The sequence below is a fragment of the Corvus moneduloides genome, chromosome 15, assembly GCF_009650955.1.
Source record: "Corvus moneduloides isolate bCorMon1 chromosome 15, bCorMon1.pri, whole genome shotgun sequence".
Taxonomy (NCBI): Eukaryota; Metazoa; Chordata; class Aves; order Passeriformes; family Corvidae; genus Corvus; species Corvus moneduloides.
The window spans coordinates 3,907,310-3,924,303 of record NC_045490.1 but is presented as its reverse complement, the minus strand read 5'-3'; the positions used below and the strand labels follow the sequence as shown (position 1 = coordinate 3,924,303).

The window sequence follows — 16,994 nt, the reverse complement described above, 5'->3', positions numbered from 1 at the left end:
GAATGGGCACCCCTCTCCCTTTGATTCCCAGAAGAAATGCATGTGGGAGATGTTACATTTTAGAAGGGATAAGCCCAATTTATTTATGCTTCTCTTGTGTGGATCAAGAAAAAACCCCATTTCAATACTCAAACAGAAGACAAAAGCCAAATAAATTTCATGCACAATACTCCGATGACAGGTCACACTCTCAAGAAACAGAAGGATGCTTTGTCCTTGGATTTTGAAACACTGCTGAAATACTCCTTGGGCTGGCAAAGAGCATTGTGTAATTGAAGACTGAGAGAACACAAGTAGGCAGGAGTAGGCACCACACCTAGGAAGGCATTTATCTAAAAACACTTGAAGGGTGTTAAAGGACGACTCCAAGATGAGAAAAATCTGGTAATAAGTCAGTTGGAGGACTTAGACAAATAGACAGGGACAATGCACATGTTTGAGAAATATGGGGTTTGCCAGCTGAGTGCCCTTGAGAGAGCAACACTTCAGGTGAGGACAGAGCCGGGCATCAGCTCTGGGCACCGACACCAAGGTGTGACCAGGTCTTGCTGACAAGGAAAATGCACCAGGAATACCTTAGGAGAAACCCTCCTGTGTCACCAGTTCTGCCCTCTACAATGTCAAACATTTGAAGGGTCTGAGCACTAGTGCAGGGCCACTGTCATTTATGTGCAAAGACACACAGCTCTGGGGTTTGAGCATCTGTATTTAATTTTTCTGCCTTTTGAGAGGGAGGGAAGCGAGACGTTGTTCTTGTTCTATCCCAGAGCTTTGAGCACGTAACCTATTCTGCCTGGCATCATCATTCAACAAATCACAAGAAAATGTTTCATGAGACAACACATGAAAGAAGGCAGGGAAATGTTGCTGATTTAGTTTATTGAGAAAGAAAATCAGGAGTGAGCTGAGTTCCCCAGAGGGTGAGATGAACTGAGGTGAGATCTTTAGCTGGGATTTGCCAGTGGGGATACTGTGGTGAATCCTCTCAGCACTGATACTCAGCATCTTCCAAAATGGCTTAAAGTGATAGTCCCATTGCTGTCCCTGAAAGCAAGGAGAGGAAAGAATGAATTAAACTCAGAGTCCTGCCTGCTACAATCTGTCTTTTTGATGGCTCCTAGAGATGGTGTCAGATGGGATCCTGCCCCAGAGCCAAGGAACTTGCAGACTCATAATCCCATTTGCTCTTTGATTATTAAGAGATGAGTGAAACAATTTAACCCATTCTTAAGATTGAAAATATCTGTGGCGAAACTATAGCGGACTTTCAAAAGTCATTTCCTTTGCAACACGCAAGAAAAATTCCATTAAAGTTAAATGATCTTTGAACCATTCACACTAACAAAGCAGCCATAGATCTTTTTATGATCTAATTAAAAAAATAAATGAATGGCACAGTGGCTGGCATTCCCTCCTAAAATGCAAATCCCTAATCAACAGTGTCCAGCAAACAAAAAAGCAGCAACTGTGCAAACTTGTGCCCACAGGAGGCAAATGATAACACAAATGTCACCCAAATTTGTACATACACGACTGCGTTGCAGAAGTTACACTTATTGCTGTATGTTTTGTTGTCAGAGCCACAGAGAGGCATGTAGTCAAGTGTGCAGACAGGTCTGGGGTAGTCACTGCAGTCAACCTGCAAAGAGTAAACAAAAATGAAAGAGTCTGATGTGAAGGAGTCAGTAGCACAAGGGCTTGAACCCTGAGCTAGAGCTGCAGTTCTAATGATACCAATCTTACTGAAAGTAATTAACTTCCTTGCACATCTGATATAAACTGAGGTGCCAGTTTCCCCTATGCCAGGAGAATTTAATAATATAAAAATAGATCATAATTTCCTGTTTGAAGAGATGTATATCATAACCCAGTCACAGCATTTCCAAACAGCAGCAGTTCACTCGGTGAAGGTGCCGTGCTCTGTGCTCCTAAACTGGCCAGGAAATTAAATGGGAAACCACTGGTATCTGGAGAAATGTAGCGCTGATCCTCTATAAGGGTCCAGTATCCCTCCTGGAGTCTTAAAACTGGAAGATCAGCATGTAGCTAGATACTGCAAGAGTTAGATTCTGTTTCCTGGAGCAATGGGTGCTGTGCTTGTGGAGGAGCATTGTAGGGCAAAAAATGTGTCTGGGTGCTGGAAGAGGCTGAGCAATTTCAAGGCTTACTGGCTACACAGAAATCACACCTAGCTGAGGTCCTCCACCTGAAAACAGCTGGAGGCTGGAAGAGTAGAAATCACTCTTCTCTACATTCTCTACTCTCACCCTCTCCCACACAATGCTCACAGCCCCTGCCAACAGCAGGCTCTGCACCAAGTTGTCACGGGCGTGATGGACCATTGGCCTTACCCCAAAAGCCATTCTCTGCTCTTATTCATACTTCTGCCCTGGCGGATTATTTCTGCTACTCTTTTACTGAGCCTTTCCTGAGCAGGCACCTGCTCCTTTCCTGGCATTCGCGTGAGTAACATTTATTACGTGTAGAGAAAGCAAAATCCGCCCTGTGCTGCAGCACAGCAGCTGCTTCACTTCTGCAGGACGCTGCGGGTCTGGGGGCTGCTGCAGACACTGGCAGTGCTTCCCCTGACAGCAGCAGGGCCAAAACCCAGCCCCTGATCACCCAATTCACTTACTGTAACAATTTCCTTCTTACATTCACCATCACTCTTCTTGCCAACACTGCTTCCAGCCTCTCTGGGAAGGGAAGAGACCTGCATTAGGGAGCTCTACAAGCAACCTGTTCTGCTGGAACCCCATCACCCAGGAATGCTGAGCATCCCTCAGCCTGTATGGGATACAGGAGACATTCAGCTTAGGTTGTATCCACATGGCTCCAGGCACCAGCTCAGGTGGTGTCACTGCCTGCCAGAGCGCTGTTTTATAGCAAGATGTGAGGGACAGGGGTCAGGGTGGATGAGGAGACAGGCTGTGTGACAATGTCAATGTCTCTTAGGTTAGCTGTTGTCCTCTGCATGGCAGCATCTGCCACACAGACCCTTTTAACTCAGCTGAGAGAAGCATCCTGCCCTGTGTGAGATCCCCACCCAGCCCTCTACTTCTCTGTCTAGATCAAAGGCATGGCTTTCCTTCTAATCACAGAGGAAAACAAGGTTTAGTCAGGAGGAAAAGTGGAGGGTCAAAGTCCAAGCACCTCACAGACAAGGTCTCAAAAGAGCAGTTCCAGGAGCACTGACCCCTGGTCCCTGTGCTCAGTACTCACATGTTCCGGGCACAGAGACGGCACTCGTTGTCGTAGGTGACCCAGTCGGTCCCACAGACAGGGCTGAGGGCTTTGTTGCAGAGCAGCACCACTTTGCCCTCCTCACTGGTCGTGTTGGGGTACCTGCTGCAGTCCACCTGGTGAGGGAACAAACAAAGCACTGGTGAAGGCCTTGCTTACAGCACATGAGTAGGTCTGGTGAGTGTGTCTGCCTGGCCATGCAGGACACCACCACAGCAGGGAAAAAGCTTTTCTGTGAGTAACCATGATGACAGCTCACTTGGAGATGACCTGTGTGAGATTCTGACAGCTCATCTGTACTCTTGTTTAGGGTTTGAATTATTTCAATAAGCACCTTTGGCCACTCAGAAGCAGGACACACCCCTTGTTTTGCCCTTGGTTTAACTTACAGGGGCAGCTTCCTTGCATTCTCCATCGTGGTCTTTGCTGACATTGGTTCCATATTCTCTGCAGAGGCAAAGACAAATGTTAGGAAGTTCAGCAAAGATACCTTGCTACATCGAATGGTGCTAGAATCAATACGAAGGGAAACTGGCTCTTTCTCAGTCAGGCTTTTTTATACATCTATTTGAGAAGGTAGTGCCACCCTCTCTAACCAGCTGAGTGGCTGGAGGGATGTAAAACCCTGGTAAGCTTTAGAACCATTTCGGGCAGCTCTGAGCAGAGCATCTCCATCCTTTTGCTGTGATGAGATGTGCTCTCAGAGCCATCACCTGGCTGATCCTTGAGCAGAAAGGAGGCTGATCCTTGAAAGAAAAGCTGAATAAATTACACAAGCAAAAGAAAGACACGGTGTCTAAAGCGCTGCCTGAGCGCTGTGCTGTGATACCCAAGCTCATTTTGAAGGAATTGACACAGGTGACACGTGACAGATCACTGATTGGTGAGCAGTGGTGCTGCCAGGAGCTCTGAGCTGTGCTGCCTGAGGTCCCCATGCAGTCCCCACGCAGCACTCACACGTTGTAGGCACAGAGCAGGCACTCGTTGCTGTAGGTGACTCCATCAGAACCGCAGATGGGGCTGACGGCCTCGCTGCAGACCAGCACCTCTTTGCCCTCCTCATTTGTGGTGTTGGGATATGTACTGCAGTCCACCTGCCACAGGAATCACAGCAACAGGGTGAGAAGACCTGTTACGTTCACAACTCTCATTCTGCGTGGGACACTGGCCAGGTACAACCAGTTCTCACTGCCACAGCACAGGCTTCTGCTGTGGGTCCATCTGGTAACTGGTGAATCCTTCCTCCAGAGATGTCCACACACAGCAGAAGAGGAGGAGGAAGAGAGAGTCTTAACCACACAGCCCCTCAGATGGGGTAATTCAGTGGGGCTCTCTCGTGCTCTCTTGGCATCATTTTATAAAGACTCTCCATTGGTCCCTAGTTCTTCTATTCTTGTGGCCCCTCCAGTGCACTTCTGGTTTTACTTTTTCATTTTTAATACACTGATCACGTTTTTTTCAGAGGACCGAGACTAACCACCCGGTGTGTGGAAGCTGGAGCAGCTCATGGTATTTTAGTCTTTCAGTAGGTTGCCCTTAGGTAGGCTCTGATAGCACAGCCTATTGCTATAGTTTAGAACCAGTCATATATTTCCAGCTTAAAGCTTAGACCAATTAAAGTTGCTGAAAAATTAATTAATCCAAAAACTTTGTATCACTACTGCTAAAACATTATTAACATACAGCATAGATGTAGAGCCAAGAGCAGTATAATTTAGTGTTTTACACTGTAGAATCTGATTACAGTTACATGAGTGTCACACTTAGGTGAAAAACAGCTGAGCATCTACAGGCTGGAGGTTTTTCCCATTCCTTTGGTTATGTCTTTACCAGGCCACATACTTGAGAAAAGCAACAGAAAGAAATCTTCCACTCACCTCAATCCCAAAGGCAGTATCTGGAAAAGAAAAGAGAGGCAGAAAGTATGAGCCAAAGCCAATATAACAAGACCTCAATTAAAGCTGGAAATATGGATGTAAAATTCCTGTGCGCAGGACCAAGATGAATGATTTCCAGTGATTGTTTTTTCAACTAAATAAACTGTGTAAGGGGTTTTTTTTCTCTGTGTTGATAAGTATATCAGCATTGCTTATTGCTGGCTGTGATGAAACACCTTTTTGAATAGCTCTGTTATTTTTATTTTCTGAGATAGGTAGGCTTATTAATTGAAAACAAAAGAGCTTTTTCTTCCTTATCTTCTTACATATCCGTTTTGACCCTAAAGCACTGCTGTTACAAATCTGAAAATACACCTGAATCAACACAGACAAATGCAAATAGTCGCCTACAGGATAAGCAAATACATACAGCATCTGTTGTCAGAAATATGCATTTTAAAGAAGCCGAGTGTGAAAAAAATGTCTTTGGCTTTGTAATTTCATCAGTTGCAAATATGTGGTGAGAACATCAGACTCTGGCTTGTTTTCATCTCTTGCTGTTCCATTAGCAGAAAGAGCATTGCAGGAAATTTGCCAGGGTCTTGCAAAGAATTTGTTTGTGCACTTACAATATTTTCCTTACTAGTTACTGGAGGTCTGACCCCCTTCTTATGGCCTTATTTCAAGTGTTCATCCATTTGCTGTAATGGTACAAGTCTAAGCAGTGTAATGGTGTTAGAACATCAGCGTACAAAGTGTAACAGCACGAGTTGCCAGCACAGAACTCCACTTGCTGTCACTTACATTTATGACAAACAATCGATTTTCTCTCTTTGAAGCCTCTGTCTTATCCTTTTAAAAACAGCCAGGACTCAGACACGGAGCCTCTGTGGGCACCTGGAGAGTCACTCACCTGGGATGCAGCAAAGCGCGGAGGAGAGGAGCACCAAAAGCCCTGCTGTGGTCATGGTGGAGGTGTCTGGAGTCTGCAGGCTGCCTGCTCCCACACTGCTCACGAGATGGTCCCTGCAGAGCTGGCTGCAAATATATACAAATGCAATGTCTAAACTGTTCAACTGTAACATAAAACAACCTGCAGAATCTGTCACCAGCACAATGAGGCCGATAATATTTATGGAAGTCTTGACTTTTCAGGTAATGGTCTGCATCTGCTAGGCAATTGATTTTGGCTGGACACCTGGCTAATAGATCAAGACAAGTATCAGAAGTTCTGAGTGGTCAAAAGCAAACAAACAGCCTTTTGGACAAAAGAAACCTCTTTGGGATTCTGGTGGAAATGTAAGGAGCACAAAATACTGAGGGGTGTAAACAGCTGATTCTTCACTTGTCTCTTGCAGAGCAACATTGCCCATAATGGAGCAGCTTAGGCAGGGTGCAGAACCATCCTGTCTGCAGACCAGGCTGAGTCTCTGCTTTCCTTTCTGGTTTTGGGTGGGTTTTCTCCCCAGATTCCCAGATAATCACCTCCGGGTACAAACACAGGTCAGGTGTGGCTTTGCCACCAGCAGCACCAGTTAAGCTTTGTCAGGCAAGTCTGGCAGGACTGTGTCTAACGTGTGAATCCAAAAGTATTTAGCACCAGTTTGATTAAAGCCAAGGCTTCCTGACAGTTTCACTGCCTGGGTATAGAAGGGCTCAGTAGAAGACTTGAAAGCAGGTTAAAAATCTGTCAAATGCCACTAAAAATGTCACTTGAACCTTAGCAACAGGGAGCACTTATTTACAGACGCAGTCCCAGTTAAACACACGGATTCAGAGTGTTCCGCCAAGCCGCCTGAGGAACAAAAGACTCTGAAGGTTTGGGAACCTATTTACATTGCACCAGCTATGCCTGAAAGTACAGTAGGTCCTTTCCTCTCGCAGATATTTTAGAAAATGATACTTAAAATATAGAATCTGTCCCCATTTCCCTGTCTGTCTCACACCACCAGCCTTTGTGCCATCCCCAAATTGCTCCTGCCTAGGAGCAGGTCTGCACCTCTGCTCTTTTAGTAGCTGTAATTTTGCAGGAGTGGGTTCTGCCTGTAACCTGTTTCTCATCCCTTTCACAGGTTCAAAAGGGCAAGAATACTTGGGGGATTTTTGGGGGGTCGTGAGAGCTAAGCATTGTCCTTAGGGTAGACTTCAGAACTGTGGGAGCTGCAGAGCAAAAGGTGCTGCTTTACAGGTGCTGCCTTTAACAAAAAAGGCACCACCCATTAGACAAATGAAATTCATCAGAAGTCATAGAAATTCACCTGAAATCATCGAAATTCACCCCAAGCAAATGTGCTGTTGTCTGATCCACCACAGTAGTCTAAAGGGTATATTTTGATCCTTGAATGGATATATTGCATAGTGCATGGACTCACTTCTCCTGGCACATCCAGAAGGCCACAGCATGGCTGTGTGGGTATGGAGGTCACATTTTTACCTACAAGAGATGAGATTCTTCACAGGGAGAAGCATCAAAATAATTATGCTGCTGTGATTGTTTCTATAAATTACAGGGAGCATGCTTGAATATTTCAGACAGATCTGGCACATCTTCAGGATATATTGCCCTGATGTGTCTTGTGAACAGCATTTCTGGAAGCCAGACACTTTTCCCTGAGCATGTGCAGGTGTAATTACTGAAGCTGCTCCCCACATGTCACAGCTGCTGCTTTTGCCTGTGCAGGCTCTGCAGAGTTGGAGGGGGCTACACCTTTCTGGGTTAAATATGAACTTTGCCACTGCTTCCTCCAGCCAAGACCTCTCCAGACCATCCTCACCAGCCTTCCCAGCCCCAACCTGGCATCTTTTGACAGGTTTCCTCCTGCCTGGTGCTACATGCTGCTCCCTGCCCCAGACAGTGATGTCCTTTGGGCAGGACCAACCTCCCCTGATGAGTGGAAAGCACCTTCCCACCAAAGTCTGGCATGTGTTACACCAGAGAAAACTTTTCCACTTCAACTGCTGGGTTCAGCACTGGGTCTGGCACTGGCCCCCAGCAACCCAGATTTTCCCTGACCACCACAATGCCTGTCTGATATCCAGCAGGTCCATTCCTTCTCTCTCGCACCTACAGACACTTCAGGGAGACTCAAGTCTGCAACAATTAAATGGTGACTGGGGAACACCTGAGCCACTCAGGTACCCCCCAGGCAAGCCACAAAAGTGACATCCAGAAATCCCCAGGTTTCAGACACTTGCACAGCCTCCAGCCATTCAGCACCCACAGCCTCCCCACCCAGGGTTACAGCTCCAGATTATCCTGCCTCTGATAACAGCATGGAAAAATCCCACAGCTGGCTAAGCTCATGCTGTGGGACAGGTTGCTCAGTCCTTAGCTACTTCTGGAAGAACAGTTAGAAAGAGGATTTGGTCTGCAATCCTGCCACTGATCTGCTGTAATCCACTTCATTATGGTCTTTTAATCTGCAAACTCAGATGCAGCATATGGCTAACAACCATTTGGCTAAAGGAAAATCCTCTGTGTGCAGCAGCAGGGCAGAGATCCTACAAGAGAGCTGGAGATGGACTTTGGACAAGAGCTTGGAGTGATAGGACAAGGGGGAATGGAAAGGCTTAAAGCAGAAGGAGGGTAGGTTTAGATTAAATATTAGGGAGAAATTTTTTAGTGTGAGGTCCTGGCACAAATTTCCCAGAGAAGCTGTGGCTGCTCCATCCCTGGAAGTGTCCAAGGCCTGGCTGTACAGTGCCTGGAGCCATAGTGGAAGATGTCTCTGCCTGTGGCAGAGGGGTTGGACCAAAATGATTTTTAAGGTCTCTTCCAACTCCAAAAATTCTATGATTTTGTAATCTGCAGATAAGCAAAGGCAGTGCCACATCTCAGGGTGCTGCCTGTTACAGTCCTGAGCACCATAAGGTCTGTGTGCTGACAGCAGGGCAGGATTTGGCCATTATACAACATCCTCTCTCACTTACTTGTGTAATTTCTTGTTTTACATTTCCCATTACTGGTTTTCCTCAGTATCGATTTCATATTCTCTGGAAGAATCAAAACTGAGGCTGGAAAATTTTCTTAGCAGATATGCTACTTCTCAGCATAAATAACACATTGATAAATGAATGGCAAATCATTTAATACACTTTTCTAAACACTCCTGGGGTTTGTCACATTATTTAATTAACAAATAACTGCTGTTAAACTGGGAAATAACGATTAGTTTTAGCTCTTCCATGAAATGCCTCTAATCACTCCAAAATGCCTGCTAGACACAATTCAGGCTGCAGTTTTCATCTCTGGCTTTCTTTTGGCCACAGTGTGGCCAATAACTGTTTGCACTGAGCCACATGCCTGGAGAAACCAATGCAACACAAATGGAAGCTCTGCCTCTTACCCGGTGCCTGAAGGCCTCATTTGAACTGAGCAATAAAGCAAACAAAGCCACTGATATGATTAAAACATCTCAGTATCAAAATGTATCCATGTGTTTATGAACTTATTGAATAGAGCTTGATCCAGGTAATGCCAGTGTTTTCCTGAACTAATAAGACCGTGTGCAGAACTTTGTACCCTGCAGGTGAAGGCTAACATGGTTTCACATTACTTATGCAATGAATTAAATGTGTTGGCCCCACTACAAGGGCAGATGTCGACACACAGGAGCAAGTCCAGCAGAGGCAGGCAGGCTGCCCAGGGACAGGGGCACAGGGCATTCCAGGAAACCTAGAGGAGCTGGGCTTCTTCACCCTGGAGAATAGATGGCTGCTGGGATCACACTGCTATCTGCAGATAAGGGAGAGCCAGAGGCTTCTCTAAGCTGTATGGCAAAAGGATTAAATTCTGTACGAATGTGAGGAGTTGTTCCTTGCCATGATGATGATGATCAAGCACAGAGAGCAGAGAGGCCATGCATGTCCTTCCTCAGTGCTATTGAAAACCCAGCTGAGAAAGAAAGGCCTTGGGCACTCTGACCTGCCTTTCACTTTGGCCTTCCTTTGAGCAAGGTTTGAGCCAGAGACCTCTGGAGAGCTCTTACAACCTGAGTTATTTTACTTATATTGTACTTATATAATTCTCTCTCCTATAAGTAGTTGTTATTAATAAAAAGACCACAATATTTCTCTATGGCCCAGGAGAGTCTTCTCAGAATTTTCCTACAGCCGTTATACTAAAGGGTCACAAGTAAGCTTTACAAAGAGCTCCCAGAATGTTTTTACAAGGGATGACCAGTACTATGCACAACAGAAAGAGTGGATTGTAATCATTGTTAAAACAAACCCACATGCTAAACCATCCAAATTGTAGGACATTATTAGCTCTCAATGATATTAAAGCCTCCTCACTTCTGCAGGAGCCCAGCACTTTGCCACCACAACCCTTCCCTAGAGGAGCATCAGCATTCAAATCTCCAGAAAAGTTATCTGCACCACAGAAAATCAGCTGCCAAAACATCATCCACTTCCTGGCTGTGCTGCAGCCTGGACCAGACGTGGGTCTCAGCAGCAGCAGCAGCTCTGAGGACACCCCTCCACTCCTCACCTCCCCAGCTCATGCTGTGCTCCAGCTCTGAGAAGTTTCTGGATGATAAGGACAACAGGTCTGGGCTCCATTGCAGAAGGCAGGAGTTACTCATGAGAAAGCAGGAAAATGCTACAATGAACATCAGAAAAAGGAGGCAGCAAACAACACAATTTGGCTGGACACTGACCCAGGTTATTGCTCTTTGAAGTGAACGTACTGCAGGGAAGGTGAGCTGGAGGTAACACGGGGATATTAACCTGCAGCTGATCAGAGGAACAGGAAATCATTGGTTTAATCAGTTTCCCTAACACTTCAGTGATCTCAGCTCTGCATCACTGAGCACTCGTCTCATCTTTGCCACAGCCCAAGCAGGAACGACAAGGAGGTGGCTGCCGGGAAGTGGCAGCTGACCCAGGATTGACACCATTCATGGCTGCCTGGCAGGACAAAGTCAGACAACTTCACTGCTTGGGCTGGGAAAGTCTCCTTCAGGAGCTGAGCTCAGGAGAAAAATCTTCCAAAGGTAGAAAAAGAAAAAGATAAAATTCAATAGATTTTTATCTGCAATGAGACATTATTTATAGTTCAACGCACAGTTAAAATAGAACGAATAAGCATGTTCAGCTATGAAAGCAAATTGCTTTGAGGTTATATAAACCAGGGGTAATAGCTGAACACATTCTCAAACTACCAGTCATGTAGCAGCACTCACATCACCAGAATAGCACACAGCAGGGGGACTGTGGCTGTGTCCCTCGGATTTCAGGCAGCTCCGTGACCCATCAAGGAGTGGCACTGCCGAGAGAGGCTGAGAGGCAGAAGTAAGATATTTTAACTGACTGACAGGCAGGGCTGGGAAAAGTGATCTGGTGTGGCTGGGATGAGCACTTGCTGCATGTTGAGCAGCACAGAGGAAAGTGAAGGCCTCAAGGAAGATAGTTTGCTCCTTGGACAGCTGCATTGCAGAGTTTGTTTACAGAGGCAAAACCATCCCGGATGCGAATGCAGCACAAAATCTGTGGCCAGGCTGGCTGGGGAGCCAGGTTATTGTCTCACATGAAGCACAGGGATCATCTCTTCACAGTGAGCTGCCAAGTCTCATTAATTTATCATAGGGACATGCCTCCAGTGCTCACTCCCCTCGGTTCTGTTCTGTAAGATTGACAGATATGTCTATAGATCACAAAGTGTTCTTGACAAGAGGGTAATTAACCTTCAATGTTTACATCTCCTTCCTCTTGGTAAGTAACACACAATTTGGGGATTCGGGCAGGTCTGGCTGTAAATTAGTTAGTTTCCTTTCATGCTCTTGATCAGTGCCCAGAAGGAGTGGACTTTCCTGAGCTCTACATGGAGCAGTAGGTAACCAAGGAAAAATTTCCTTGGGTAAATGGCCAAAGCCTTGGACTCAGGGCTTTTGGATCAGCACCAGCTCTGCAATCATCCATAAGTCTGTAACTCCACAGCCCTTTGGGTCTGGATCTGGGATTTGCTTCATGCAAGCTGAGGTTCTGCCAACTTGGGGGAGCCAGGGGTGAAGAAGTTTATACACAGATAGTGACATGTAGCAGAGGAATTGTTGTAAAGGGGGGTTTAAGTTAGATAAACATTTCAGAAGTATGTGCCCGTGCACAAATCCCATATTGGAGGAAGCAACCAGGAGTGCCACCGTAACCTGCAGGCATCACTCTGCCCCAAGGAAGATCGAGGTATCACATCCCCATGCAAACCTTTTTTTTCCACGTGACACCACAGGATGAGGTGATGCAGAACAGAAGCAAGCAGAGCACCAAACAAAACATGCTCCCAGGTCTCACCTTATCAACAAACAAACCAGCAAAAATGCACAGGAAGAGCAATGTTTGGAAAAGACAAGCGAAGGTGCGTGCTTTCCTGTATAGGAATAAAACCAGGAACGCCTGGGATATGGGATGAATGAGGGTTGGGTTTTTAAGAATGATTTTGTAAATAAAACAGCAACAAGAGAGAGGTGCAATAGGTTAAGAATGAAAATTCCGTGCTCTTCCTGGTGGGAACAGCAGGGAGCAGAGGGCGAGAGGCAGGATATATCATGGTGCTATAGCTTGAACACTTGGCTGGGAGAGGACAGACTGGATGGGAAGAATTTCTGTAGCTGAGGGATTATTAGCATCATAACCACTGAACACATCTTCATTATTAACATCAAAAGAAAGGGCAACAATTTCGTTTATTCTGCAGAGCTGAGCTTTAATGAGACCACTGGCTGATTCTTTGCATCTGGGCATGGGTGAAGCACAGTTGGTGCTGACAGAAAGGAACATGATGCCAAATTACAAGATTTTACCGTTTTACAGTAAAAGTGAGGTAGGCAGCAGGAATTCTACCATCTTTGAACTATTGCAGTAGCAAAGTAACCCAGTTATTTACTTATTATGTTATACATGCATGACAACTGCTATATTATACACGACCACAGGACCCCTATGTCCCCTGGTTTGGGCACTGCCCCATTTGCAACCTGACAAAACATTCTTATCTCAGGAGAGCTGAATGCACTGATCTCTACAAAGGCTTTGTGTGCCTCCTGCCTCCTCTTCTGGTCTTGAAATGGGTTATTCTGCACTTTCCTGCTGCTGTCAGTGGAGGTTGTTTGTGAATGCTTCCATAGCAAAGAAATATTTCTGCTACTTGTCTCATATTTTGCATCATTTTGCCATCCTTCTCTTCCTACTTTGGAATGCAGCCTGTGGAGAACAGCAATATTAGAAAGCCTGTGTTAAATCCCTGCCAAATAAAATATCAACAGAAGGTATATGCATCACTTACATCCAATCGTGCACTGCCTGCTCAGCATCCAGCTGACACTGGTTGGGATGCTGCCACAGACAGCAATGGCAGTTCAGGCTGCTTCTTCATTTGCCTTCCTTCTTAGTCACTGGGGTGGCTGCTGTTCCCAAGGCCCTGAGTGCCCCATGTTCTCTGAGCAAGGGAAAGTCTGCCATTAGGGACTCAGTGTGACCATTTTCCCAAAGGGACACAAGTGCTGGGAATGTACATAAAAATCCCAACTGATGCAAGTGAAGGAGAGTTCATCTGAGTTAACCACCAACAATGAAGTGGTTTTACTGTCTCTGACTATTATAAACCTATCAGTCAACAAACCTCTGCCATCTGAATGTGCTGCATCATTTGAATTTCCACTCCAGATACTTTCTTCAGCTATTTTCTTTTCTCTGCTAAATCTTCATGATTTACCCGCAAGCACAAATAGCAAGTGGAGAGGGAGAAAAGGAGGATAAATTGGAAAAGCACAGGGAGAGGCCAGGGGCTAGGGAACTGTCACTCAGAAAGCATGTTCTTTCCATCGGAATGACACTTTATAGGCACAGATCCCACATTCACTGGTGTAAGTGGAACCATCTGTGCCACAGATCTGCTCCAGCACTTGGTCAGGGGGCCCTGACTGGCCATCCTCAGCAATGGCCCTGGGGCACAGGCTGCAGCCCAGCTTTAAGGGGAACAGCGAGAAAGAGCTCAAAGCAATACATCCAAACATTCCTCATCCTTCAGGGGGCTTGAACAAAATTAATGCTTTACTTCTACGCATGAAAAATAGGCAGGAAGCAGAACACTGTACGAACACTCATTCTTCGCAGTTTCACGTTATGTTTAAAATCATGGGGCCTCACCTCAGCTGGTGAAAATCTGGAAACCCCTCCTGGGCTGTGTGGATGTCTGCCAGCTGGAGACAGGCTCCTTCCACTGCTGCTCTCTGCTTTTTGCCTCTCTACTCGTTGATCTGCGGAGAGCACGCAACCAGAGCCCAGGGCATGGCAAAGAATCAAATAAAACTGTATCAAACATTAAATTACAGCAAGAGAATGAACATGTCTGAGTGTGAACATATTGATGGATCAAATGGGTGCATACCAGGGCTATATATTTCTTTAAACACAGAGGCCCAAGGAAATTTTTTAAGTTCCCAAACTATTTTCTTTGCCAACTGTCAGTTAAATAGGATGGTGCAACTGATACAATAAGTTTGAATAATTATTTCTGGATTTTTTTTTTTTTTTGAGGAACATATGGTTATAAAAATGCTTTTAAAATCATTTAAATATTCTTCTGAAATGAATATTTAAAAATCAGTGGGATGAGCCTTGTCACTCTCCAGCATCCTTCAAGAGAGTGACAGAGTGTCTGAGCCCATCCACATGCCTCACTAACAAATCCAGTACATGAAAAAATAGCAAAACCAAGGAAAATTATCAGCAGACATAATTTTGAAAGGCACTGATTTTTTTGATAGTGTTTGAATGAAGTTTAGGTACGGCCACACTCAAGGAAAAGTTGTGGTTTTTTTTTTTTTCATGTTGCAGATGGGTGAGCGCTGATAAAAGGTGAAAAAAAAATCCCAGCTCAATATGAAAAGAGAAAGTATTGTTTTCTACATTCCACTTCTCAATCAAAATTTAAATGATTCGCCTCATTCTTCCCCCTCTTTGTGTTGCAAGAAAAATGACTGTAGACTCAGAAAACATTGATAACGCTATAAAGATAAGTCAGACAAACAAGGAAAGAGAGAGGACATTTATATTTTTAAAACACTGCCTCTGTGATATGTTCTGGTACATTTACAGGTCACAGATCCTGAGGCTGGATCGTCATCAGTGTGAAACACGTCAAAGTCGGTCCAGCCTTGGCAGCTCCGGCCCCGCTCCTCGGAGCCGAGGGCTGAGCTGTGAGGCAGCGTCTGCAGTGGCACCAGCTGCATTTCAGCACTACATTTGAGATGCCTCGTGTTGCAGCCACAGCAGGCACTGCAAAGTCATTTCTCCCTTGGCTGCATCCTTGACTGAGGATATAAGGCCTCTTCTGTTCATGGCAAGAGTGTAGAAATAAGAGTCCAGTGAAGCAGGACTAAGTCCGTGCTTGCATCTGAGCCTTTCAGTGCCTCTTTCCAGGTTAAGAACCAAGCTTTCATAGCATGACTGCGGAATGGTTTTTGAGGCAAACTTGATGATTTTGTAGCTGCTCAGGCAACTCAAGGTGAGTAAGAAAGCCCCAGGGCTCTGCAGCATCACGCACCTGAGCAGGGATGGAGCAGCAGGCTGAGCAGCACCAAAGCAGCTGTCGCCTAAACAGAGATGGCTACTGAGGATATTTGCAGTTTGGCAAGCACTGAGCTCATAAGGTGATTGGGGACTCCTCTTGATCAAGGAGGTTGGACTAGATGACCTTCAGTGGTCCCTTCCAACTTTAACTATTCTGTGATCTCTCAGTGTTTCCCACCACAGAAACCTCTATCCATCCATGTCTCCAGCCATTCCTCTATTTATGCCCAAGCAGTCACCCAGCTCAGTCCACTGTGCCTTGAAACCACCTTTCAAGCCTCTTGTTGGCACTTGAAACCTGGTATTGTTCTACCTCTCTCCTAAGCCATGAAAATTCAATCTTCCCTCTTGAATCTGCTTGTCTTTGCCTGATCATTGCCTCCCCATCACAGAATGGTTTCGTTTGGAGAAGACCTTTAAGATCATCAAGTCCAAACATTACCACTGCCAAGGCCACCACTGAACCATGTCCTGAGGCATCACATCTACATATCTTTTAAATCCCTCTAGGGTCAGTGACTCAACCACTTCCCTAAGCAGCCTCCTCCAGTGCTTGACAACCCTTTCCATGAATAAATTTTTCCTAATAGCTGATCTAAAGCTCCCTTGATGCAACTTGAGGCCATTTCCAACACAAAGCAGAAAGAAATCATCTAAGTAACACACACTCAGTGAGTACCACGGAACAGCTGAAAAACAACTCCAAGGGACAGAAAACCACACTGTCCCTGAGAAGACTGCCCTATTTTTATAGTTATATTGCTTCATAAAACACCCCCTGAGCCTGGGGGATATTTAAACTCCAATGTCAGGATTTTCCCATTTCCTGGCCCAGTTTCAGTGATTTATTCCATTATGTACTCCTGCATGAAACCTACTGGTGAGTGCTGCATGGAAACTTCTGTCCTCTAACCCCTTTGGCTGCTTCCCTGGATGGCTCTGACAATCTCAACTTCGTGCTTCCTTGAATTCTTGTTTGCCTTTGGTGTCATCAGACAATGAGCTCCACACAGGAGGCTTTGGCTGTGCCAAGATAATGCCATTGAGTTGGCTCTTGACAGCTTTACTGCAAAGGCTTGCAAAAGCCAGCAGTCAGAGCACAGCCCAAGTGAAAGGCTGCCAAAGTCCACAAGAAAAAAAATTATTCAGGTCTTATCCCTGAGGATAACCAAGTAACACTTAAACAAGAGTAAAACAGCATGTTCTGCAAAAACACCTGAGCAGAAAGTGGCAAAAAGGTTATATAAACCAAAAGGACGTTTACTTTAGGACACAGACCCAAGAAAAGCACAATAAGCCATTGTT

The 16,994-nt window shown here is 45.4% G+C and overlaps 1 protein-coding gene and 1 long non-coding RNA gene across 3 annotated transcripts; one reads left to right on the top strand and one right to left on the bottom strand.

Moving 5' to 3' along the window:
• Positions 1-862: 862 nt before the first annotated feature.
• LOC116451424 (ovomucoid-like) lies at positions 863-15,211 on the bottom strand. Of its 2 annotated transcripts, XM_032124887.1 has the most exons (10): positions 14,265-15,211; positions 13,402-13,554; positions 6,034-6,158; positions 5,121-5,140; positions 4,201-4,337; positions 3,633-3,690; positions 3,223-3,359; positions 2,636-2,696; positions 1,530-1,639; positions 863-1,044 (listed from the first exon to the last, which is right to left on the bottom strand). In XM_032124887.1, exons 3-10 carry the CDS (start codon positions 6,086-6,088, stop codon positions 999-1,001), a joined length of 624 nt encoding a protein of 207 aa, XP_031980778.1. In that variant the 5' UTR covers positions 6,089-6,158; positions 13,402-13,554; positions 14,265-15,211; the 3' UTR covers positions 863-998. The 2 variants fall into 2 exon arrangements, with proteins under 2 accessions (XP_031980778.1, XP_031980777.1); XM_032124886.1 differs by lacking the exons at positions 13,402-13,554; positions 14,265-15,211 and adding an exon at positions 10,612-10,845.
• LOC116451426 lies at positions 8,663-14,118 on the top strand. The gene is made up of 3 exons (XR_004243192.1): positions 8,663-8,815; positions 12,534-12,539; positions 14,107-14,118. It is a non-coding gene; the product is annotated as an uncharacterized LOC116451426 (long non-coding RNA).
• Positions 15,212-16,994: the final 1,783 nt, after the last annotated feature.